The 25388-nt window shown below is 41.2% G+C and overlaps 1 protein-coding gene across 34 annotated transcripts in view; it reads left to right on the top strand.

The window, feature by feature from the left end:
• The window catches only part of NEB (nebulin), a 215969-nt gene that overhangs the window by 178736 nt on the left and 11845 nt on the right, over positions 1 to 25388 (top strand). For 8 of the 34 annotated variants that reach the window (XM_074363644.1, XM_074363640.1, XM_074363634.1 and 5 more), the window contains exons 147-170: positions 1242 to 1346; positions 1780 to 1884; positions 2504 to 2608; positions 2703 to 2813; positions 3653 to 3763; positions 3996 to 4097; positions 4207 to 4311; positions 5796 to 5900; positions 8690 to 8800; positions 9390 to 9494; positions 10051 to 10155; positions 11426 to 11530; positions 12939 to 13049; positions 13469 to 13579; positions 14124 to 14237; positions 14770 to 14874; positions 16921 to 17025; positions 17545 to 17649; positions 18295 to 18387; positions 19427 to 19519; positions 21495 to 21587; positions 22086 to 22178; positions 23185 to 23277; positions 24893 to 24985. In XM_074363644.1, the coding sequence (XP_074219745.1) occupies positions 1242 to 1346; positions 1780 to 1884; positions 2504 to 2608; positions 2703 to 2813; positions 3653 to 3763; positions 3996 to 4097; positions 4207 to 4311; positions 5796 to 5900; positions 8690 to 8800; positions 9390 to 9494; positions 10051 to 10155; positions 11426 to 11530; positions 12939 to 13049; positions 13469 to 13579; positions 14124 to 14237; positions 14770 to 14874; positions 16921 to 17025; positions 17545 to 17649; positions 18295 to 18387; positions 19427 to 19519; positions 21495 to 21587; positions 22086 to 22178; positions 23185 to 23277; positions 24893 to 24985 (2484 nt within the window). The remainder of the gene's footprint in view (positions 1 to 1241; positions 1347 to 1779; positions 1885 to 2503; positions 2609 to 2702; positions 2814 to 3652; positions 3764 to 3995; positions 4098 to 4206; positions 4312 to 5795; positions 5901 to 8689; positions 8801 to 9389; positions 9495 to 10050; positions 10156 to 11425; positions 11531 to 12938; positions 13050 to 13468; positions 13580 to 14123; positions 14238 to 14769; positions 14875 to 16920; positions 17026 to 17544; positions 17650 to 18294; positions 18388 to 19426; positions 19520 to 21494; positions 21588 to 22085; positions 22179 to 23184; positions 23278 to 24892; positions 24986 to 25388) is intronic. The other 26 variants (XM_074363653.1, XM_074363651.1, XM_074363649.1 and 23 more) reach the window with 7 other exon arrangements.

The raw sequence follows: 25388 nt of genomic DNA, 5'->3' as shown, positions 1-25388 counted from the left end.
GCAGGACACATTGCCTCTGCACCTGCTTCTTCCGAAACAAAGAGAACATTTGAGCCAGTTGGTGCTCTGCGGATTTGGTCTAGACCTTCCTCCTGCTCACATCTCCCTATGCTGACTCATTTCCATATGATGGGGCATCTTAAAGCCTCAATCACAGAAACACTTGTGCATTTAGATGAGTACTGACTTCTTAAAAATGTATAAATGGTTATATGATAAAAGATTATAAAACCCAACTGGTGCCCACTAGTGCCAGGGAGAACTTGTATTTATTAGGGCCAGCAAACTAAAATGCCTTTAGGGGCTGGCAGGTAGCTTACAGGTGCCCTGAGGATGGATTGAGGGATGAGTACCAGGAATGAAGTGGGACAGAGCAAATGCAGTTAAATGTACACAGTAGGGTGTGGGTGGTGGGTGTATGGGTATTCTCAGTAAGACTCATGCAACTCTTTATATGTTTGAAATTTTTCACAATGAAATTTTATAAGTAGAAGCATGTGTGTCTTATGGTATACAAATAATACCTTGACCAAAAAAGCAGAGAGAAAAAGAGTGAGGAAAGAAACGAGGCTGTCAGTGAGGGTTCTTCCCAGGGACACTCAAGTTAAGTCACACATACTTCTGTGCCTTAGATTTGGCCCAAGGCAGCCAGTTCTCCAGCCACAAAGCAAGTCTAGCAGATATATAAGCACCTCTGAAGCCAGGCTGCCCGGGTTTGAATCCCAGCTCCACTGTTCACCAGCTGTCTCACCTGGGCAGGGTACTTAGCCCTTCCCATCTAGGCTGTTCCTCCTTAGCTGTTGATTTTTTTGCAGCTGTTATGAAGATTAAATGAGTTAATATTTATAAAGCACTTTGAAAAATGCCTAGTGTGAAAGAAATGCTGCAAGTGTTTAATAATTTTTTTAAAAAGTTATCTGAATGTAGTTAGAAATTAAAAGTACTTGACTCTGAAAATGATCAGACTGCACTGGGAGAGTTAGAGTTTGATGAATCATTCTACTGGAAGCCTTTAAAAATGTTAGCCCCTATTTTGAGACCAAAGGGTCCCACAAGATGACATCTTGAGTGACCAGCTAGCTGCATAAATTATACAGAAATTTTAACTGGGGTTATCTCTTGCATAAAGCACCATAATTTGTTCTATGTTAAAATGCAAGAGGAGTCCCTCTGTGTCACATGTGTGGTTATGAATTCAGGCCATTGAATGAAGTGACTTCTTTTTGTCTTATTAAAAACAGCTGGACTACAAGAAGCAGTATGAAGCCAACAAAGCCCACTGGAGGTGGATCCCCGACCGTCCAGACTTCATCCAGGCTGCCAAGTCATCCCTGCAGCAAAGCGATGTGAGATAAGAGAGACAGAACTGCATGACATGCCTGAGACAGAAAAATTAATAATTATTCATAATAAGCTGCAGTTAAGCCTACCTCATCTGAGACCCAAGAAGGACAGGAGGGTTGTGAGGTGTGGAGGGCAAGCTCAGGAAGAGGGCCTGGCCATCGAGCCTGGTCTCTCAGGGCTGGGCCCAAACACAAATGGCTCAGAGTCCCAAGGGAGACCCATGAAGCTGCGGGCAAACGGGCAGGAGGGCTTTGTCCTGGCCTCCGGGCTGGAAGGGAGGAGCCCAGCAAGCAGTGAGGGGCTGGGAAGCACCCCCCCCCCCGATTCTGGCAGCAAATCCTCATAGACTCCTCTTCCTACCAATTTAACCAAATACTGGCTTCCTCCTGTACCAGCCCCCCTTTTCCATCTTCCTCTGCCTTTCTTCCCTTACAGTTTGAATACAAGCTGGACCGAGAGTACCTCAGGGGTTGCAAGCTCTCTGTCACTGATGATAAAGACATGGTGCTGGCCCTGAGGAATTCCATAATAGAAAGTGACGTAAGCATCCAGCCCCTCCCAGGAGGCCCCCCTCACTTGGGTGTCCTCTGCAGCCCAGTCCCCAGGGACACCCAGGAGAGGACGGTGGGAGGGGGGCTGCTGTCCCCTGTGAACCCCAGTGATTTAGCAGAGCAGGGCGGCGGCAGTGGGAAGCTGTTAAAGCCAGGGGGCCATTCGTGATTAATCCTGCACCACCCCAGAACCCACACAGTCAGCACTGGGAATCTGGAGGCCTGGCTGGATTCTAGAAGGAAATGTGTTCATTTCTGTGGGGTTAGACTCTGTGCTTCCTACGTTTCCTCATCTGGAGAGGAGGAATAACAGTGCCTCCCAGGGTTCGGGGGAGAGTCCAATGACATGTTTGAAAGTGCTCTGAACTAAGGCTGTAGGTATAGAGCTATGTCGTAAAACCCATTCTGATTGTTACTGAGGCCTCAACTGGCAAGAGGAAAGCAAATCCTTTTTGTATATTTCCCAAACATCACATCTTTTCCTGAGTTTAATGTTTCTGCTGTGTCAAAGATGCTGTCCACCAAGCTCCTTCTAGTAACTCAGGAGCTTAATAAAATAGGCAGGAAGCTCCGAGGAGCTGAAGAAATGCTTATTTTCACCCCTGCAGCTGAAATACAAAGAGAAACATGTCAAGGAAAGAGGAACCTGCTACGCTGTGCCCGATACTCCTCAGATCCTTCTGGCAAAGACTGTCAGCAATCTGGTGTCCGAGGTAACCCTCCCGCAGCCCACGTGCTCGCCTTCCGTCTCGGGCTCACGCCCCAGGCAGACGTTTCAGCAAGCTCTCCGTGCATTCATTCCCCCAGAACAAGTACAAGCGCCACGTGAAGAAGCACTTGGCCCAGGGCTCATACACAACCCTGCCCGAGACCCGGGACACCATCCATGTCAAGAAAGTGACCAAGGATGTCAGTGACGTAAGTGACCAGGGCTCACAGTGGCAGTGGCAACCCCACCGCACCTTAGAATCCAGCAATGGACTGTAAGCTGCCTTTTTGCTTACAGACCCTTTCCTTTATGTCACTTCACTCCTACTGTCAGTGATTATATGTGACCTTGGAATTCTGGTTTAAAAGACGACTCAAAATTTATTGGCTTTCCAGTTGTGGCAACTGCAGCAGATGGGGGTTAGGCCACAGGACATAGTATTTAGCCACAGAAGATGTCACTAAGCAAGTGCTGATAGGGGCAGGAAGCATCTCTCCTCTCATTCAACTGTCCACGCCTCAGTAATTTCTGCCCACTATTTCCCTATGGGTAATGCTTTAATAATCATGGTGTTATACTTCATGATCCCTGTATGGTTTATTTTATTTTATTTTATTTTATTTTATTTTATTTTATTTTATTTTATTTTATTTATTTTTATTTATTTTTATTTATTTTTATTCTCTTCTATTCTATTTTATGGAAGTACTAGGGACAGAACCCAGGACCTCATGCATGCTAAGCATGCACTCTACCACTGAGCTATACCCTCTCTATCCATTTATGTTTTTAAAAAGTAGAAATGGTGAGTGAAAGAGTTTAATTTGCCTATAGTCAGTTCTCCAAAGATTGGGGCGTGGTTCAGCTGTTAGGTTCCAGGCAGAAATGGCAGGGAAGAGCTAGATTACGGATCAGAGACCCCAGTTCCAACATGACGCCAAAATGGGGAACCACAGGTTTCCCTCAAGATTGTCTCACAGTTCTTCAAGTAAAACAATTCTGCTCCCAGCTTTCCTCTGTTCACACAAGGAGTTCTGGCTCTTTTTAGACAAATTACAAGAAGAAGTTTGTCAAGGAGAAAGGGAAATCCAACTACTCCATCATGCTGGAGCCCCCAGAGGTGAAACACGCCATGGATGTGGCCAAGAAGCAGAGCAATGTAAGTTTCCCCTCTCACTCTCAGGGGTCCACTTGGGCTGGCGGATCCCAACTTGGTGGATGCTGGGCTAGTTCCAGTGAGTGCTCACCAGGATTTCTCTCTCTGGTGGTTTAAAAAATACAGTGGTGGGACTGATTTTGTTTTAATAAAATGTTCCTTGTACTTAATGAGGACTTTCAGAAATACAGAGTATTTCTCAAGTGAGTAAACATTTTTTTTTCTCCAAATAAAGATCGCTTACAAAAAAGATGCCAAAGAAAACCTGCATTACACCACAGTGGCCGATCGGCCAGACATCAGGAAGGCCACGCAGGCAGCCAAACAGGCCAGCGAGGTAAGGATGTGGCTGAAGTGTGGCCAGTCCCCAGTGGTCAATGCCAACAGGTAGCATAAAGCACCGGCCACCTAAAGTGTGATGCCCATTTTGGTTTTCTTTGATTCAGGTGGAGTATAGAGCCAAGCACCGCAAGGAAGGCAGCCATGGGCTGAGCATGCTCGGTCGCCCAGACATTGAAATGGCCAAGAAGGCAGCCAGGCTGAGCAGCCAGGTAACACAGATGGGCAGACAGCGGCTCTGATGTGAGGAGACTTTAAAAACCTTGCCAGAAGAAGTGACTCCCAGAATGAAAGTATAACATTAGCAACCAAAGAGATACTGGGTCTTTGATCACACTGCAGAACTTTGAAAAGTTACATCACGAAAAGGGTGCCAAGGACCCACTCTCATTTTCCTCTAGTATCTCTAGGCCTTTCTTGTTCTCCACTTTTCCATTCATGGGCTTATGTCTATCTGTTTGTGTGCCTCACTATTTTCAGGCGACAAGACAGCAGCTCATGAGGTCCTGTTGAATCCTCTCCCCAGGTCAGGGGAGCTGCATCCCAAGGGCCTGGTTCGCACATGAGTCACCAGTGGGATCTTGTTAATGTGCGAGAGTCATGAAATTCTAACTTCTAGAGCCCAACCAGCAGCAGTCACTTTTAGTTTTGCATTCAACATACGTATATTGAATGCCTGGGAGAGGAACTAGTGGGGAATAGATGTCCTCAGACTGTATGTCCGTGGATAAATAATTACCATGTGGGGAGATAAGTGTTTAATCAAAGTATGTGCAGGGTGCTGGGGGTGGGAATGACTAATTCTAGCAGATTTCATATTATTGAGAAGGTGGACTCAGAACTTTGTCCAAACCTAACTGCCACGTTTCCTAATTTCCCCTGCTAGACCAATTATGTAGCTACTGCTGAGTTACAACAAGTTTTCCGACTTTAGCTGAGAGACCCCCGTGACCAACCACCACATCTTTCAGAGAGCAAGTTTTTGTCCTGAAAGACTTGAACTCAAGAATATCTTATTTCTTTTCCAATTCAGAGATCCTACCTTCTTCTTCCTTATTGTCTGTTCTCTAACATATCTGTTTGAGGAAATAGGTTTAGGATACATTTGGTTGTTACATCTGTGACTTTCAGCAACATGAAACATGGGATCCCAATCCTTTGGAAGCTATAAAGTAGTGATATCAAGTGATAAAACAAGAGGGAATTATGAAGAGGAACACAAAGTTCAGATGACTGATGACAAGCAAATATGATTTTTAAAAAGGTTTTGAATTTAAAATTCCTATGCAGTACTTTTATAAATTGAGGGAACTGCATAAGTTCTCAAAACCAAGATTTGAAATCACCAACAAAAAACAGTGGAATCTCTTGTAATGAAATGTAACAAGAACTTTTCAATGTAAAAACTTTTAATAGGTTTTAAAATTTCCAAGGTTATACCCTTATCAAGTCAAAAACAAGCTGAGATTTTGAAGACTTTGCTGTTTTTGAAAATAGGCTTGTATTTCTAATCCCAGGTGGAGCCTATAATGTGGAGAATGAGACCCAACCAGCTTCTTTTAGGAGCTCCCCTTCCTGGGTTACTTGCCTCAGGAGTTACAGCTTCCTGCGGTGGCCTCTGGCCCCTGGAGGCTCCCCTCCGCATGGGCTCCCCACCCAACCCCGTTCTGACTCTGCTGTCTTGCTGGTGCTCTAGGCGGAATACCTCCAAGGCCAAAGGCGAGGGCACGGGCACGGCGCCGCGTCTTATGACACCCCTATGATGAGGCAGCTTAAGAAAACTAATGCGCTCGTCAGTGATGTAAGACTGACCCCAGCAAGCCAATATCTCTATCTTTCTCTTTCTCTCCTCTACTTCCTTAGCCTTGGTCCAGGGACTGACCAAGCTGCACTCTTTTCTGTTGGTTTTGTGTTGGAATGTGTAGAATGCTGTGGGCATTTGTCAGAGGGTATAATTTTGCACACTCCTGTCTCTTCCTGCATGAAACTTCCCCTCTGGAACGTGCCCCTGGAATAGGAAGGTGGGGCAGACTTGGAGATGGCCTCCCAGTGTCCTGAGGTTGCTGACCCCAATCAAATCTGTGAAATGAAAACAAACTGAGACTCTCATCTCCAAAAACGTGAAGAAAGGCTCTGCTTATCACCATTGCTGGTGTTTGATACATTTAAGACTGGTATTTAATACAGTTTCTCAGTCCAGACAGCCTCTGAAGCAACAGAATAAACTCAAAACGTTCTCAACCGCAGCTTTCACTCTGTTTTACAGCCTCAGCAGCAGGAAATTTTCTAATTCTTGGACCTGTTCTTCAGTCTTTAGAAGCACCGCTATACAGTTCAAGGCCCTGAAAAGGAGTAGAACAACTGGATGTTAGATCTTTAAATTCAATTAAACTTTGAAAGAATAACGGATTCGAAACCACTTTCCCATGGTCTGTCTCCAGCCGTCAGCGTCGGAGCCGGTGGGATGAGGGGCACCGTGCGGCACTTGCTGGCAGACGGCATCACGTGGGTCCCGCTCAGGCTTCCCTGGTGAACGAGGGAGAGAAGGCTTTTCCATTCCATAATGCCACGTGTTTGTGGTTTTACTGTGCTTCCTGCCTAAGCCAACAGCTTGCTAAGCTCCCTGCAGTCCTGAATCGGATGTGTGTCCTTACCGTGCAAAGTACAGCAGTTCTTCAGAAGATGCGGTCAGAAAGGAGGGTCACATGTGCTGGTTCCGGTTCCCAGCAGTGGTCGTGCTCAGCTGCATTTGCTTGGGGGCCTTCTTATGGAGAGGGGAGGCGTACCTTTTCTTTCTTTTGAATTAAAAAGTTAGAAATTTAAATTTACTGAATATTAATGGAAGAAAAAGGAACTGAAGTGAGACCAGGGGAAGTGCTGTTCTTCAAATAAATATTTTTTCAGAAACGAGCCATTTTCTAAAAGAAAGAGGACTTAGAACATACTTCTAACAGAGGCAGATTTTATTCTCATCAGAGGTGGGCCGTCGCATCTCTTCTTGCCCAGGCGGACTCTGCGCATCTAGTTTTCTCTGCTTTTCTGTGTTTCTCAGCTCCTGGGATCCGCCCTAGTCTTAGGGGTTCTATACCCTTAGAAGGAGTGTTCTCTTGGTCCAGACACCAGCTCACTTCCTCTAACTTTCCTCAGCAGGCTTTTCATTTCCTTATTTTGGGAGTGAATTTCCTTTCAAAGAGCCATGGTAGCATTCATTTACATTTTGTTTTCCTGTTACGTTGTTTCCGCTCCTCCGGGGTCTGACTCCATGTGCCTGCTGCATGCTTATTTTGTGTCTGCATTTCCACAGTAAATGTGTTCCAAATAAACGAGTCTCAGCCCTGTGAATGCATTTTCTCTGATGTGGCAGATTTCATTGTTCTTAGCATCTGAGTGGTCTCATTTTGTGTCCATTCTGCTGGACGGGTAAAGTTGTGGAGAAGTTAAGTGATGAAGCATGAGGGATATTGATTTTAAATGTCCACAGAGTGAAACATCCGAGTGATCAGATCCTGGTGTGATAACTTGGAATGAGTGAGTCTTTCATCTTACAGTAACAGAAATTCTAGGTTTCCTGGAGTGTCAAATATGGCCCTTTTAGCTGGTTAACATCTAGAAATAGCTCATTTTTCATTCTTCCTAGAGTGATAACTAGTGGAGAGCTCTACTTCGGGACCTGGTCCTAGAATACTATTGACAAAGGCATCAGGGTATCTTTCAATAAGGAATATTTCTCTAACCTTCAGTTTATTTTGTTGAATTTTCCTAAAATAAATTATCCTCTTTAGCCATTTTACCCAAACATAATGACTGACTCCTCCTTTCATCCAATCAAATCGCATTTATTGAGCAACTACTAGTGCCAGGCACTGTGCTTACTTTTTAAATTGAAGTAACTTAGTCCTTGGCATAGTCTTACTTTTATGTATCCTGCAAGACTATTTAATCTTATTTTTCTCATTATGCTGAAGTATCTCACTTCTTTCTTTCTTCTAGCCTGAAATGCTACTGAAGCCACTAATCCCCAAATTCTGTCCTTCTTTTACTCAGAAATTATGTCAATTTTTTTGCCAAGTTTAAAAAAATTAAAATGGTGTAGCCAAAGTGCTATTTTAAAATAACAATAAATGCTCCTAATTTAACAGATTCCTTACTTCTTCTCTTCTTGATCATTTATAAAGCCTCTTTGAACTCTTGGCAGTAGACCTAAAATGCTTTTGGTTTTGCTAGTTACGAGGGCCAAACTGCTCTGAAACAAATCCATTAGATCATTTCTCTGAGTTTAGCCTGAAGCCTTTTCCCACTCATTCTTATTCTGCATCAAAAAGAGGTGATTATCTTTCATACCTCTGGATAATATAAAAATGAACAAAATAAATGCTACATCACTTGATCTTATTCTCGACTGCCTGTTACCCCAACACAATTATTAATAGTGCTCCCTTTTACTCCTAAAAGTGTCCTGGTTTGGATAATAAATTGTATGATCACTTACTGTATAACACGAACTCTTTTGCATTTACATTTTCTCCATTCCTCGGTCATCAAATTAATTGACATTCAGGAATAATTTGGATTTTTTCCATTTGCTGTTAGATTACATACCGAGAAAATTTCAACAAAGAGAAGGGCAAGACACCAAAGTACAATCCAAAAGACAGCCAGCTTTACAAAACCATGAAAGATGCTAATAATCTCGCAAGTGAGGTATGTGTTTGTTTAATTGTGGTTAAATATATAATGTGAAATTTGCCAGTTTAACTATTTTTAAGTATATAATTCGATGGCATTAATTACATTCACAATTTTGTCCAACTACCAGTATTATTTTCAAAACTGTTTCATCACCCCAAACACAAACTCTAACTATTAAGCAGTGACTCTCCGTCTCCCCCTCCCACCAGTCCCTGGTAACCTCTAGTCTACTTTCTGTCCCTATGAGTTTGCCTATTAGAGATTCCATTTAAGTGGAATCACATAATATTTGTCCTTTTTTTGGTCTGGCTTATTTCATTCAGTATAGTATTTTCAAGGTTCACCCATGTAGCATGTGTCTGAACTTCATTCCTTCTTGTGGCTGAATAATAAATAGCCCATCGTGTGTATACACCACATTGTGTTCTGTCGATGGACACTTGAATTTTTTCTGCTTTTTGGCTACTGTGACTGAGGCATGGTTTTTCATCACCATCTCCAGCATTTGTTCCAAGATGGGATATCTTATTCTGGTTTCCATTAGTACTATTTTCCATTTCCTATTTATGTGATTTCCCTTTTTTCCCCCCTCAATGTACAGGTAAAATATAAAGCTGACTTGAAGAAACTTCACAAACCTGTGACTGACATGAAGGAATCTCTGATAATGCATCATGTCTTGAATACCAGCCAACTCGCCAGTTCTGTAAGCTCAACGTTTGCTCCAGAAACAGCCTGTTTCACCCGTGTTCGCAACTAACTTCCTTCTCTGAGCTCACGTGCATCTCCTTCTCTGCTACTGAGACACTCGATTTGTTAGAAAGCTCTTCTGTTGCCTGAGTGCATTCTTCCAATTACAACATTAATCTACCAATTCTCCACTGACTGTAACACCTCTTAGGGTATAAAAATGCTTCTATTTTCGGACTATTTAAACTTTTTTGTTCAATTAACCACTCCTTTCCCTCCTTCTAAAAACATAGAATTATCACTTGGAATAGTTTCTTTCACTTTCATCTTTTCACTCCTAAAACCAACTCTGAATAAGCCGTGTAACCTACGTGCTTACATCCTTGTATTAACCAATAATAGTGAACATGGATCTTTATCCTTTAAAACATTTTATTAACCCCCTCCATAGTGTTTGCTAATTTTGATTCGGTCTCAATGCTGCTGCTGTTAAATGTCTAATCTCAAGACAAAACACAGGAATGCCGAGCAGCTTTCCCATCAGTGTGCCTTTTTTGCCGCCCTCCCCTCAGTACCAGTACAAGAAGAACTATGAGAAGAGCAAGGGCCACTACCACACGATACCTGATAACCTGGAGCAGCTTCATCTAAAAGAGGCCACAGAGTTACAGAGCATAGTAAGTCAACAAAGATGGACTTCTTTCCTGCACCTTCATCTACGATGTCAAAACCTTTCACGGATTCCCCCCAGGACAGTAGTTATAGTTGTAGTAACTGTTGTTTGAGAAAATGCCCAAAGATAGTAGGGGTTTTGAATTTAAAAACACATTGAAACAGATGTGTTTATGTCACGAATGGTAACAGTGTCAACATATGTTGGAGGAACAGCACGTAGACATGCAGCATGTGGTGGGCAGTTGCTGACAGGGACTGGAAGCGCAAAGACAACGTCACAAGGGAGACAAACCCCTCATAGTAGCCCCGCTGTGCTCCAAGGAGTCTGCCCCCAGCTTACAGGACATTCCTAAGGATGACAGGGAAGCTCTGGAGGGTTCTGAGCAGACAAGCGTTGTGACCAGGTCGACCACTGAAGCAGTCTCTGGGTGTTTAAGAAATGGCAAAATTTGTACAATCATTAAGATTCTCAGAGGAAAGAATTCAGAGAAGGAGCCTGCTGTCACATGACCTTCTATATCACAAATTCAGCACTATTAGCTCCCCTGTTGGGCATTAGCCAAGAGCTAAATTACTGGAAGTGCCCTCATGTCATCTGTAAAGCAGCCCATGTTAGGAATATCTGTAGGCTCCCCCCCATTCCTGGTCACGTGAGGTGAGAATGAGGAGATGGTATTTGTGAAATAGCTTTGGGAGAGTCTTATGGAGACTGTCAGGTTGTTAGTAAGTCAGTCAGCAACTAGTCAACTGGATTTCATTTTATACCAGTCTATACTGGCTGCATTAAATATGTGACCAGTTAGGACCTAGATTGTGTTACTGACATATAAATAAAGTCATGTGTAGTATCTATTAAGTCAAGCCTCCAGGTCTCTCTTAAAAATTCTTATGAAAGAAAATGGGAGATTTTTATCAGAAATGTTGACTGATGCACTGGCTAAAATGTGCACATCTACACACATCCAGTCCCGGCCAATGTTATCTATGGGCGATTTCCCCATGTATTTCCTTGTTTCAATGCTTCTCAGCTGATTTTTCTGCAGTGATTCCCTTGTCTCCTTGAATTGAACATAAATCCTGGCCATGCCTTGCAGACAGTAATGGTGATTTCCCCTTAGGCAAAAAAAAAAAATCTACTGGATCTGATTTGAATGGCAATGAGATGCCACCCAATTGGACATAATGTATCAATTTAAAAAATACTATTGCTAAACTGGTCTCTGTCCACGAGTTGACCAGAGATGAGATATCTAATAAGGCTTTTCATCACAGGTGAAATACAAAGAGAAGTATGAAAAGGAGCGAGGAAAGCCCATGTTGGACTTTGAAACACCAACATACATCACCGCCAAAGAGTCTCAGCAGATGCAAAGCGGGGTAAGTCCTGCACAAACCCACCACACAGCAAACACACCATCAAGCTGATGAAAACAAGCTCCACTCAGAAGTATCCAACCTGCTGTTACCCCAGCTGCAGGTGACGGACTCTTTAACAAGTGATCACGAAAATTTTTCTCAGTCATCTGTGGTTCCGTTATAATAGACGTTCTCAATAGTAAATATTTACCATGTATCTTTTATTTCAACTATCATTTTCATAGAATTAGAACATAGCAAACTATTCCCAACAATGAAACAAATTATATTGAATATAATGTCAGTTTTTCTTTAATGAATGAAAAGTTCCCTCTGCACAGACCATCCACTCACTGGCTTTGGATTGCTCTTAATAGGAAGCCCCAAGCCAAAAAAAAAAAAAAGAATTTTTTTCTTTTGATCAAGATGTTTATCAAAACATCAAAAGTCAATGTGCCATGTTTTCTATTTTAGAAGTTTTATGCAGAGGCATTTAATTTTTTTTTTCATTTTTAATCAATAGTGGAGAAGAATGAAGTCTTATTTTGAATTGTAGAAAGTCTGTTTTCATTGGGAAACAGGGCTTTTTTTTTTGGATTTCTTTGTGTCCTCCATAAGCACATCTCCAACCATAAAGATAGTTTTTAAAAGTGGCAGTTTGGGGAGGTGTCTGGTGTATAGAATGCCAGATAATGAAAAATTTTAAATAGTTTTAAATAATTGGTGAATCTGCGTAAAAGCTCTATTGGAGTTCCTTGTACTATTCTTGCAACTTTTCTGTAAATGTAAAATTCTATCTAAATTAAAAATTACAAAATCAAGTTCCAATATCTATTCCAAGCCTCCCAGAGAAACAGCCTCATCCTGGGATTGGAGAGGAGATGGGGGAGGTCACAGCCCTTTCTCTCAACAGTAAACAGGCCTGAGAACTTCTCAGGGCTTCATCGTCCACCTTTTCTATTCAGTGATTAAAAATAAGTCAGGATTATGAAAAAGGCCAAATTTGCGTTTAGTGCACTCAGGTTCCCTTCCTCCGGGGGTGGTTCCCCCCCCTTGAGTCTCTTCTAATTCAGAGGTACAGTGTTTTGTTGCCTCCAGAGGAATGTCATCAGGAGAGATGACAATGGATTCAGAGTCTTGGTGGCCCATCCCAGCCGTCCACTCTCTCGGGGGCCAGCCCCAGTCACAGCGTCGGATGGACGAATGAGAAGCCCACCAACATTTCTCAGCCTCTGGGTTTCTAGGGCTACTTGCTCTAAATAAAGTATTTCCAGAACAATCAGACATGCTTCAAATATGTGACCATTAGCAGAACTATGATCAGGTTAAGAGGCCATACTTAGGAAATGTAATTCTCCCCAGTAGGATTGAAAAGTAAATTGCAGTAAAGGTTCTTTCTTAACTTGTCTTTCCTTCCTACTCACATTAGAAAGAATATAGGAAAGATTATGAAGAGTCCATTAAAGGCAGAAACCTGACTGGCCTGGAGGTCACGCCAGCTTTATTACATGTCAAATATGCAACCAAAATAGCCAGCGAGGTAGTGCCCACTTGGTCTTTTGTTTCCCTCTTGATCCAAATAATTGCACTAATGACGCTCATCAATGTGTTCCTTCTACCGTTTTCACCACCACCTAACTTCCGGTTTCGAGTTGGGTTCACATGTGTTTGGTACTACCACCTAATCTATTACTCACGTTAACTCTTCTAATTTTTTAATTGAATACCTAATAAAATGTGCTTACTTTAGCATTCTTTTAATTTTTAGTTTCTTATTTGATATGGATATTAACTGATGAAGCTTATCCCTGCCTTTATTCATATCTTCATTTACTAAACTATAACTGTTTAAAATCGGAAGAGTTGTTTTTTTATTTTTGTGGGGGGCGGTGGTTCTTTACCGAAGAGGAACAATCCAGGCTTTCTTCTCAGCACTGTTGCTCGTATTTTGTGCTATAGAAAGAGTACAGGAAGGACCTAGAAGAAAGCATCCGTGGGAAGGGGCTCAGTGAAATGGAAGACACCCCCGACATGCTAAGAGCAAAGAACGCCACTCAGATCCTCAACGAGGTGGGTGCACAGCCAACTGCATGCACAGATTCCCAGCCAAGTTGCATACAAAAAAAGTGGTAAAAAGAGAGTTATTAAATTTCAGACTCCATAGTCATGATTATTAACCATTAAGTAAAATGTCTTAATTTCTGATGAGTTGATAATAACAGTCTGTTTCTGTAGCAGCTATTGTAACCTGTTCTTTATCGGGTATTATTTGTTCTAATCTTGATACATGTGTTGTGCCCACTTAAATAAAAACGTCACACTGGAGAGGTGTGCACCTAAGTGTAATCCTTGTTATATTCCAAACCAGATTTAAAATGTGCTCTCTACTTCAATTTTCTAAGTAGAGAATGCTGAAAAGTGTTCAAAAGGAGGCCTGGCATGAGTAGAAGAGTTTCCTAAAGTGGTTCTGTTGTCACCACACCGTCCTGGCCCGGGGAACGGTGAAGGTGCCCACTAGCAACTGAGGTGCCATGCTATGTGGATCCATTCTCACTCTGCACATTTATTACCTAGTCATGGAAGTTAAGTAACTTTTTTTCAAATGCTACTGTAGAAAGAATATAAGAGAGACCTGGAGCTGGAAGTCAAAGGAAGAGGCCTGAATGCCATGGCCAATGAAACTCCCGACTTCATGAGAGCCAAGAATGCCACAGATATTGCCAGTCAGGTCAGTGTTACTGTTCCATGTCAGTCTTTCAGAAAACATAGCTGCGACTGCAAGGACACAGTGTTGTCCTTCTGTTGTCTTACTTATTGGTCAGTTGCAGTCACATGCATATTATAGTGGCATCTTTAAATATCTGCCTGGTGGAATCCATTCCAAGGAAAGGATCAGGGACCCTTTGCCAGGGCCGCTTGTATCTGTCCTTCTCCCAGCCCTTCTGGAACCAGTTGATGCTTTACTATCTGTTGATGGTCTCCCTCCTCCTTTCCCACACCCTAGCTTCCCGCCCCCTCCCCGCCCTGCCTTGCCCCTGTCCAACTAGACAGTAAGTCTTTCAACAGCTCCAACTCAACCTTTCTTTCTGAATCTTACTCTTTAGTATAAAACTGTAAACACAATAGGGAAAAAAAATGTTGACTATCAAATGAATGAATCCTTTTGGAAAAGAAATATTAATCACCTCTTAATCAAACTAAGCTACAAAACGTTGTGCACATGGTAAACATTTACCCAAGTATTGGCTGTCCTTTTGCAGATTAAGTATAAGCAATTAGCAGAAATGGAAAAAGCCAATTTCACTTCTGTGGTTGATACTCCGGAGATCATTCATGCCCAACAAGTCAAGAACCTTTCAAGCAAGGTAAGGACATTCATCAGAATGCCACTCATTGACCCCAGTCATGAAGAACAAAGTCTTTCCACTATTACTGAAGGAGGTTCTTTAAAACCAGTTTTCCCAGTGAAAAAGAAGGGATACATCCATGATGCAAGCTGGAGTTAGAGTTGAGATTTCTGTATCATAAACTGTAGGAGGGAATTTTAAGGTACTGAAGAACTCTTTTGTGGTACTACCCATAATTTTTTAAATTTATTTTTTCCAGTTTTAGTGAGATATAATTGACTTATACCACTATATAATTTTAAGGTGTACAGCACAACGGTTTAGCTTATATTTCTTGTGAAATGATTACCTCAGTAAGTTTTAGTTAGCATTCCTCACCTCGTATAGATACAGTAAAAAGAGAAAGCAAAAAAAGAGAAAAAAAAAACGTTTCCTTGTGATGAGAACTCTTGAATTTACCCTTAAGAATTTTCACATGTCATACAGCAGTGTTAGCTACAGTCGTCATGTTACACATCACATCCCTGGTACTTACTCATTTTAGAACTGGCAGTTTGTCACTTTTGACCACCTTTCTGCAGTTCCCCCTCACCTCCACCTCCCGCCTCTGGAAACCATAAATCTGATCACTTTTTCTGAGTTTGTTTTGTTTTTAGAGTCCACAAATATGTGAGATCATACAGTATTTGTCTTTCTCTGTCTGACTTATTTCACTTAGCATAATTCCCTCAGGGTCCATCCACGTTGTGGCAAATGGCAGGATTTCTCCTTTTTTATGCCTGAGTATTATTCCACTGTGTAAATATACCACAACTTCTTTATCCATCATCTGTTGATGGACACTAGGTTGTTCCCATGTCTTGGCTATTGTAAACAATGCTGCTATGAGCATAGAAGTGAGGGTATCTATTCAAGTTAGTGTTTTCTATCCTTTGGATATGGTCCCAGAAGCAGAATTGCTGGATCACAGGGTAGCTCTATTTTTAGTTTTTTTGTGGATCCTCTATACTGTTTTCCATAGTGGCAAAACCAGTTTACTGTCCCACCAACAGTGCACTGTTTTCCACATTCTCACCAGCATTTGTTATCTCTTGTCTTTCTGATGATGGCCTTTCTAACTGGTGTGAGTTACCACCCATAATTAAAGCATCAGTATTTTAAAACATGCAAAGCCTCTTATAATGTGGATGTAAAACTTGTATGCAAATCTGGAAGATGCAAAGTAGACAGCCCACATTTGGATTATCAATTTCTGTAGCAAGATTGAGACTTTGCCATCAACACCAACCACACAATCTAACCCTGGTTCCTCCTATCGTGGATAACTCTCCATCTTCCTACAGATGGAGAGAGAAAGAAAAGTGACATGTCCTTCATACACCAGGGTAGACCCTCATTTGTTTTAATCTTCACTGATGATCAGGAGTCTGCAGTTTATTTAAACAGCCCCAAATTAGAATTTTTGCTTGTCTTCTGATCAGTGAATTCTGAAGCAGTCGTTACCTGACCTGGCTATACTTTATAAACACCTGAGAATGTAGATTTCCTGGCCCCACCCTGGACACTCCTGCTGGGCCTGCCTGCCAGCTCAGTCCTTTAGCCTGGAGCCTGGACCACACCTGCTCCGGCTCAGTGAAATTATCCTTGTCACTGACTAAGGACAGCTTTCAGGAGGCCTTACTGATGGCTCTTAACCCTCCTGCTTTTCTCCACCTCCCTGCTGAATAGTCTGGCTCCATCCAGCTCACTGTAGGCATCCCTGTCTCCCTGCCAGGTACCTCAGGGACCATCACCCTCCCTCATGTGGACCAGTCCACAAGGGCCTCCCTCGGCCAGCTTTGCCATGAAGCGAAGTGGGTGCTATGAAATACCTGCGCTCAGCTCTCCTGGAGAGAAAAGACATGACACTCTGACCGAGAGGGCTCTGCTTTATAACTCCCTAACATCCTGGGGCCATCAAGACAAAGGACTTTCTCTCTGCTGAGCAGGAAGCACTATTTTAGGTTCCATTGGCCCACATCCTTGTGTTATTCACTATCCTTATTTCTTGGACTCTATTCCCAGAAAAAGTACAAAGAAGATGCAGAGAAGTGCATGTCATATTATGAGACTGTTTTGGACACCCCAGAGATGCAAAGGGTCCGGGAGAACCAAAAGAACTTCAGCCTTGTGAGTTTCCTTTGAATCTAAGACACAGCTCATGGCTACCTGGGTTGAGACAGGGCAAGAAGGATGCCTCTGGGCACACACGCTCGGGTATCCCACCCGCGTCAGCCCTCAGCAACGCCCGCCCACTGCCCGGGAAACGTGGGCTCCATTCTCCTTGGGGCTCATATCTCAATCCCTAATGTAGCGTGAAAGGCCCATCTCTCGCTTTGTTGGTGGCTTCCTGTTGCTGAATATGAACCATCACCATCTTCCACTGGTGGTGTTATCTTTTTCAAAGTTAATTCTAGGCGAGATATAATTAAAAAGAAAAACAACTAGTTTTTAAGGTTTTAAAATTTTTGTTTCTCTACAAAATTCTTATTAAAGAATTTCCCATTGGCTACCTGACTCTGATTATTGTGATTTAGACTTTTTTTTTTTAAATATAAGATTTTAACTTCCTTTATACAATATAGGACAATTAAAAAATATATAAAACAATGCTGAAATCTTAACAAGATGTTTACTCTTTCTTCATAGCTCCAATACCAGTGTGACCTTAAAAACAGTAAAGGAAAAATTACAGTTGTTCAAGACACGCCAGAAATACTGCGTGTTAAAGAAAATCAAAAGAATTTCAGCTCGGTATATGTACTATTTATTTTCCATTTAATGCTAACGTAATAATTTCAGTCTCCTCTTTAAAAATATACTAGCCTCACGTTGATTCAGACAATTAACATCTAACCTCCCCAGTTTAATGCTAGCGGTTATTTGTCAAAATTCCCCATACTTTGCTCTAAAATCATCATTCCAGAGACCATTTGAAATAACAACTTAAATCTGCTAACAAAGGAGCCTTTCTTTCTTTTTAACTTTTTAAATCCCTGAGCAGTAACACGTGTTGTCTTGCTCCAGGAAGATGGATTTCTTTTTGACACTGTGATTGATTGTCCCTTCCGAAAATAACTGACTGACTGTATTTCTTAATGGATTTTGTGTTTCATGTGGGAGGGTTTTTTAATCAACAGTTTCTGGTTTTGCTCATCATGTATTAATACAGTACAATAATTTTAACAGAACTCTTGAGATCTGGAAAGTGATGTGTGTTGTGTCTGTGGTTTGAGTTACTGATGCTGACGCAGGAGACTCTTCCGATGCTCCAGCACTTGTCTAAGATCGTTCTCTAGTGCCTTTTGTTTTCACAGACTCCATATTTCCTAGTCTTTCTCCAGGAATTGCTGGGGTTTCCTTTCTTCTGTGTAACACTTCCTAATTCTGAATGCCCAGGTTTTGTACAAAGAGGATGTCTCACCAGGAACGGCGATTGGAAAGACACCTGAGATGATGAGAGTGAAGCAAACCCAGGACCACATTAGCTCAGTAAGGACACCCCTGGGGACTCACTTTCAGTGTTTTCTGTCTCCCTCTGATGATTTACACTAATGTCTGAGCTGCACTCAAAACCTTTGTCACCAGAAGCAGCTGAAGTTGCTAAAGGGTCATTTCATAACTCAGCGCTGACGCAGTTCTCACGAGGGCTGGTTTGACATGGACAACAGAGAGGCCTGTGTCACAGCAAACCAGAGCTAGACAGTAGTTTAAGTAGTAAAACAGATTTTATTCAGAACTATCATAATACAGAGGAAAAGAGATCTCAGTACACATCCGAACTCAATTCTGAATACACCTGGGGAAAGCAGGGATTTAAGAGAGGTGAGGGGACAGGATGGGGGCAGGGAATGGGGAGGTGGGGGTTGTGGGGAGAAGATCCGTGGGTAGAAAATTACTCAGAGCAAACATCAGGGGTGAGGAGGGATTCTGGCTAAACCAGCTTAATAGGCTTCTTGCTGGAGGCAGATCAGGCTGATCAGATGTCACCTGGGGGATGGTGGGGGCTGGGTAAGGAATTTGATCAGATATCAAGGGTGATGAGATACCAAGGGGGGGAATTTTGGCCAAACTGATTTAGCAGGATTCTTGCTGAAATTGGGTGATGCAAAGATGGTCTCAGAAGTCCAAAAGTTGAGGCCTAGTTGAGTAGAAGATTCAGAAGAGCCTGATTACAGGTTGGTCAAGAAGAGACTCATCACTTGTAAGAAAGTAGCAGACTTGAGAGGCAGAGGATGGCCTTTCCTGGGTGTGTGTATGTGAGTGTCTGCTCTGGGCAAATGAACTGTGGGTATAAAACATGGGAGACCCCAGGGAAGAGAAGGGGCTTCAGTCTAAGGGTGGACCCCACCCCCAAAGAGACCAGAGAGAGCCCAAGAGTCCTTGTCCTCGGCAGTGTTCTCTGCTGACCCCATGTTGGAATGTGGCCTCCTGCCCGCTAAGCATAGAGCTTGTGCCATTTAAATTGTGACTGCAAATTGTGGGGCTGCTAATCAAACACGCACACATGTTCCCATCTTTATATCTGCAGGTGAAGTATAAGGAGGTGATTGGACAAGGAACCCCCATCCCGGACCTGCCTGAAGTGAAGCGCGTCAAGCAGACACAGAAACACATCAGCTCGGTAGGGCGCCCCCCGTCCCCGCGCTCGGCCCATGCCTGTGCCGCCAGCCCCCCACCTGCCGCTTCTTCCTTCTACCAGGCTTCCCCTGCCCAAGGATGGTGTGAACCCTCCCTGTCCTGAGAGGGACAGCGCAGTTTGCAAAAGCAGACAAGAAACCTCTGTCTGTACATAATCAAGGGTCTTGGCTTCTGGATTAATCATTGAACCAGCAGTTTCTAAAGTAAAATGTGCTGACAGTAGTAATAAGGTTATTGGGATGATCTCAAGTTAACCAAAAGCATGGCCATATAAACCTAAAAGTAATACAAAGCAAACACACATACATGCCATGGGACATTATCCACTGTCCAGAAGACCCCAGGTAGACTTGTGAAATCTATGCTGCCTTCTCCCGTCCCTCACCCTGTATCATCTGCTCTCTGCTTGTAAATACAGCGCACATTGAAGGCACTGGCTGTCATCTACCCACAAGGGTATATTATATCTTAAGCCTGTCCTCTAAGGAATTTCAGGCACCTATGCACAATGTCTTTGTGTGTGTGTGTTGGGGGCCCCCCCACACCTGAATTATCAGGTTTAGCCCACATTTCTCTCTCTGTCCAGCTAGCCCTGCCTCCTTCCTCCCTTTATCCCCCCAGCACGCGTGCACACACCCCTTTCCTACCCATAAGCAGGGTCTAAGCAATTGCTGGCTACTAGCAAGATTGTGTGAAGTCTGGGAAATAGTTTACGGCCAACAAAAGGTGAGGGTCTTGGTTTCAGAGATTCTCCTGGCCTCTGGAGGCCTGAACTCTCCTCTCATTTCCATGGGAAGACGTTTGATACTTCTCTTCAAATTGTTCATATTATTTAGACCTCATTCCCTTTTCACTCCCTGCTTATACTCTGGCTTCCTGTGGTACAAACTGCAGCCAGAATTGCATGTGCACTAATCCAGGAAAACTAGCCTGCGTCTCCTTTGCTGCTTCTGATTGCAACTCTTTGCCTTTCTCTGATTTTGTTTCGTTCTGTGGTCCATGATCAGTTCTGTTGCCTTGCCCAGTAAAGAAAGACAACTTTGTACCAAGATGGTAGACTTTTAGAGACCCTGAAGAGTTTCCCAGCCCCCCCACAAAAAAACAACAACAAATATGTGTATCTCAGCACTAGTTTGTCGGTGATTTTAGGAATTAATCTGTTGACACAAACCCCTAGGTTTTTCAGGTTGCTCCCCAGCCCATGCTCTAGTACAACATAGAATCCATCCATTTAAAAAGAATTCACTCATTCCTTTAGGCTGCAAATTCTTCACTTTGGAGGGGAAGGAAGGAATGTAAGAAGCCAAGAGGCTCTGGAAGTTTCTTATTTGTTTCATTAATATTTACAGTCCTTTGGTACCTCCCAGAACAAATTGGGGCTCCCCCCAGTTCAAGAACACTAATTGACAAGATCCAGCAATCATCAGGAAATATTTCAGGGAAAGACACTCTTCCTGGAAAATAAACTGTTTAATTCTCCTTACATCAAGGGTACCTAAGTCTAAAAGCCAACTAGGAATTTTCAGAGGAAAATATAAAACAAACAGAAAACTCTCAACGCTGAAGGAACAGAGGATCACACAATTAGAAATATTTAAGCCCAGACAGCTATTTATTAAACACAAACCTGCTGCAGACCTGCTGCATTCAAGAGACTAACACTAGGTGTTATGAAACGGTTAGTTTTTTTCACTGCTGAATTTATTACCACTATTTGGTGAATTTTAGACGTGTGCTAAGTGTTGACTAAAGAAGATGCACAGTCTTCAAGGTAGTAAAATCACTACTTTTGAAGAGAGAACATAAATATTTGTGGCATTTCCTTCCTTATTCCTTGAGTGTTGTGTTTGAAAGCCAGATTGTTTTTATGAGTTTCCACCAAATAGCCCACATGTAGCTGTAATCCAAAGGATTTTTGGTAATTTTACTGTTTTAGATACTCTAATTATCTTCTACAGGTTATGTACAAAGAAAACTTGGGAACAGGCATTCCAACCACTGTCACTCCAGAGATTGAGAGAGTCAAACGCAATCAAGAGAACTTTAGCTCGGTATTTACAAATATATCAAATAAGAACCTTGATTTCCCATTTAAAAAATTACCAGAATAACCCATCATCCTTTTTTTAAAAGTAACATCTTAACAACAGTTTTGTGTGTATATGTGTGTGTGTGTGTTATGACCTGACCAAGACCATCTGTACTTACACAAAATGATTCACTTTTCTGATGGTATTTTAACACTTTTGGTGACTGACAAGTGTGAGCACTTAGATCTAAAATAATGTAAGCAGAATTAACACAAGAGCCTCATTTTTATGCTCATATCCTATACTGCAGTGCTTTCTGTCGTACTTTTTCATTCGCAGGATTAGCATCGTAGAGCTTATCATTTAAATATGAAGTAAAAAGCAAGAGCATTATCCTTACTAAATATTTCTCACTAAAAAACTCCCTCCTCACACACACTCCCTGCCCCCTGTGTTCTCCCTTCCTAAATCTTTGTTCTTGTTTTGAATGTCTTTTGGGTACTTTCTTGTATCTCACAGGTTTTGTACAAAGAAAATTTGGGGAAAGGAACCCCAACAGCTATCACTCCAGAGATGGAGAGAGTCAAACGCAATCAAGAGAACTTTAGCTCGGTATTTCTTAGGGGGCAAAAAATAAAATTCCTTAAGTTTTATTTAAAATAATATTTTTAACACATTGCAAATATATAATTTTCTTCCTATAAAAATACTAAATTCATATAATGAAAATAATGATACCAAATATTACCTCAGTTTTCAACCCAAATCTAATTTAGTATTTATTTTAGTTCTGGTGTGAAATTTTAACTGCGTTTTTCCTAAAACACAGCTATTGATCACTTCCCTTAAAAACCTTTAATACTTAGTGTTTCCTTCCCCAAATCCACCCTGGATAACAGTAGATGTTTCTAACTGGTGTGACACGAGTTAAAAGTAAAATCTAACACACCTTCAAAAGGACAAGGTTAACTAGAATTTTACTTGTATTTATTGTGGCTCTGTTTGATGCATATTTTATGTTTTCAGCTTTTCTTAAAAGAATGTGATTCTTGAACATTTTCATTCCAGGGACAACATAGCAATTCACAGTAACTCAGAAATACAGATTTACTTGGCTCAGCTATTTTTTTGGTATTAAAAAAAATCACACAAGATATAAATGAGCTTCCTTCCCTTTGGGATAGTTTCAGAATCACTGAAGGCTAATATTTATTTAGCTTTTAATACTTATTTATATTTATTTTACTCCCCCAAACCTCCCTGTCTCTCTTATTTCCCTGAATGAGAATTACCAGCAATTCCTTATGGGTGTAAGTTTCACTCACCTTGAACACTGATAAGTCCTATCGTTCTGTCTTTGAGAGAAGACCTGTGTCAGTAATGCCTGCCTGCAGTCTGGCAGCTGTGTCGGTATTGATGCCACCTAGAGGCAGACATCACACTGCGTGTGATGGAATATCCAAAGGTGACCTATAACTTGTTCTAGTTCTTAAAGTTATTTAGGCCTATTCTGTATCATTATGAAAACAAGCAAAAATCCTTTTAGAGCCTATTTTAAAAGTTATTCTACCTAAAAGATGGGCCCAGGCTGATTTGATTGTTGGTTTTGTGCACACAGATTTTGTACAAAGAGAACTTGAGCAAGGGGACTCCCCTCCCTGTCACTCCTGAGATGGAGCGAGTCAAGCGCAACCAGGAGAACTTTAGCTCGGTACTTGGGAGAAAGCTCCCTTAACTCCATGTTAAAAAAAATAATATCTTCCTATAAAACAAAACTTCTATTAGTTCCTTTAAAATAATCAATTTAACAAATCCTTTTTAAAAGAATCTCATCAACTGAATTCTTCTGTTTTCCAGATCTTGCACTCACCGTTTGGTTCTAACGTTTTAGACTTCCTGTAATAGTCCCTTAAAACTTTTAATTGGTTCCCTTCCTTCTCTTTTTATCTTTTAAGTTACTCCTGGGACTTCTGAAGTTAATTCATGTCCAAAACCCCCAAACATTATAGCTCTTATTTACTTGGAACTCTTTTACTTGGTATTTCTGGGTTGGCATTGCAAGAAAAGACACAGGACTTGAGGCCACATGTAGAAGTAGTGGCTCTTGCTGGGGACGGGGGTTACCTTAACACAGATCCTACCTAGTGAACAGCAGTACCAATAAAGCAAATCATTCAGTGTCGGTACCCAAAGCAACTTTATCTGGATGACTGTTCTAGACAAGACATTCCATGAATAGAAATCCAGACCTTCTGATTTAAAAAAAAAAAAAGACCATAACTTTATATTTAATGTTATCTTATCTTTTATTAATATTTTTGTTGCTGAAAAACCTTTATAATACTCAGTCTGTGAAACTTCTATGGAAGGATCTTAGCTTCACTTATCCTGAGATGGAGAATCAAATGTCATTAGGAAAGTTTAGCTGAATTTTTTTTTTTGGCGGGGGGTTAGGGAGTGGTTTAATCCAAAATATTTTTAATTGTTAGTTTAAATATTTTCTGAAAATTTGATTCTTCCACATAATTAGATCAACAACTTTCTTTGGTCCCACTGTGTTTTTGTTTTGTTTTCCTCTGTTTTTAACCACTATTCACTAACAATCTTTTGATTTTATTAAATTTTCAGTAGAAGTTGATGTTATATTTTATTACTATTTTTCCTTCTTTTGGAAAGGTTTGCATTAATTTTCAAAATTATTTTTGAATTATTTTATTCTACATTAGAATAAGTATGTAATTGTTTGTATCTACTTGAGATCTTGATGAGCCTGGACAATTTAACCATTTGTGCTCATTTTCAGAGATTGCATTTGGACAAAATTGTCCAGTGGTGCACAGAGCCTTTAAGATACTATGGGAACTAAACAGTACTATGGATTTAGACTTGACCACCTCTACAACTTGAATTTACTCAAAAAAGACCAATTTCCCATATTACATAGATTTGATCTATGGGGTTTAAAATATATCTGTTATTCTGTACAGTAGATGTTCTGTGTAGGGAAAAATACTTGCCAGTCTAATTTTAAAAATAAGCTTTCTGTAGTACACTAAGCATTTTAGTGCTTTTATAAAATAATTTTTTTTCTTAATTCCTAACACATAAAGTAAGCATTTTATATATGAGTTAAAGTTGAGTATCAGATACACTGGCACTTTACAGAGCATGGTCTCATCCAGATTGTACCTGAAAAGACAGGTTGACTTGGTGAATTTGTCCTTCCTGTTTGATGTCTGTGTCTCATAGTAGGTACCTTACACGTTAGATGAAAGGGCTGTTTTGACTGCTCTTGTTTTTTCTGGATGCTTTCTTATATCGTACAGGTGTTGTATAAAGAAAACCTCGGGAAAGGGATTCCAATTTCCATCACTCCAGAGATGGAGAGAGTCAAACACAATCAAGAAAACCTTAGTTCGGTATTTAAAAACAAAAACAAAAAACCTCCCCAAAACCCCTCTAACTAATTTTAAACCATTAAAAAAAAAAAAGATTAATGACTATATTTTAAAATCTAATCAGCCTATCCCAATAAATACTTTGACATGTCTTGTTTACAACTTAATGCTGCCATTCCCCATGGATCAGTTTCCTCATTTCGGTTAAACATTAATATCACCTTAAAAAGTGATATTAATATTATATTTCAGCCTTTAAAAAAACATAACGTTCCCAGTCTCTAAGCATCCATATTTATCCTGCTTTGGCAAATGTGATCTGAACGTAAAACTTACAAAAATTTTGCAAAATCAAACTATTGGCCTCATTTCCTATTCTAACCTTCTCAGTCCCTACTGGTATTTGTATAGATATTTTCAAGTC

This window comes from Camelus bactrianus, chromosome 5, assembly GCF_048773025.1.
Source record: "Camelus bactrianus isolate YW-2024 breed Bactrian camel chromosome 5, ASM4877302v1, whole genome shotgun sequence".
NCBI classification, from domain to species: Eukaryota; Metazoa; Chordata; class Mammalia; order Artiodactyla; family Camelidae; genus Camelus; species Camelus bactrianus.
This window is presented reverse-complemented; position numbering and strand designations above follow the sequence as displayed.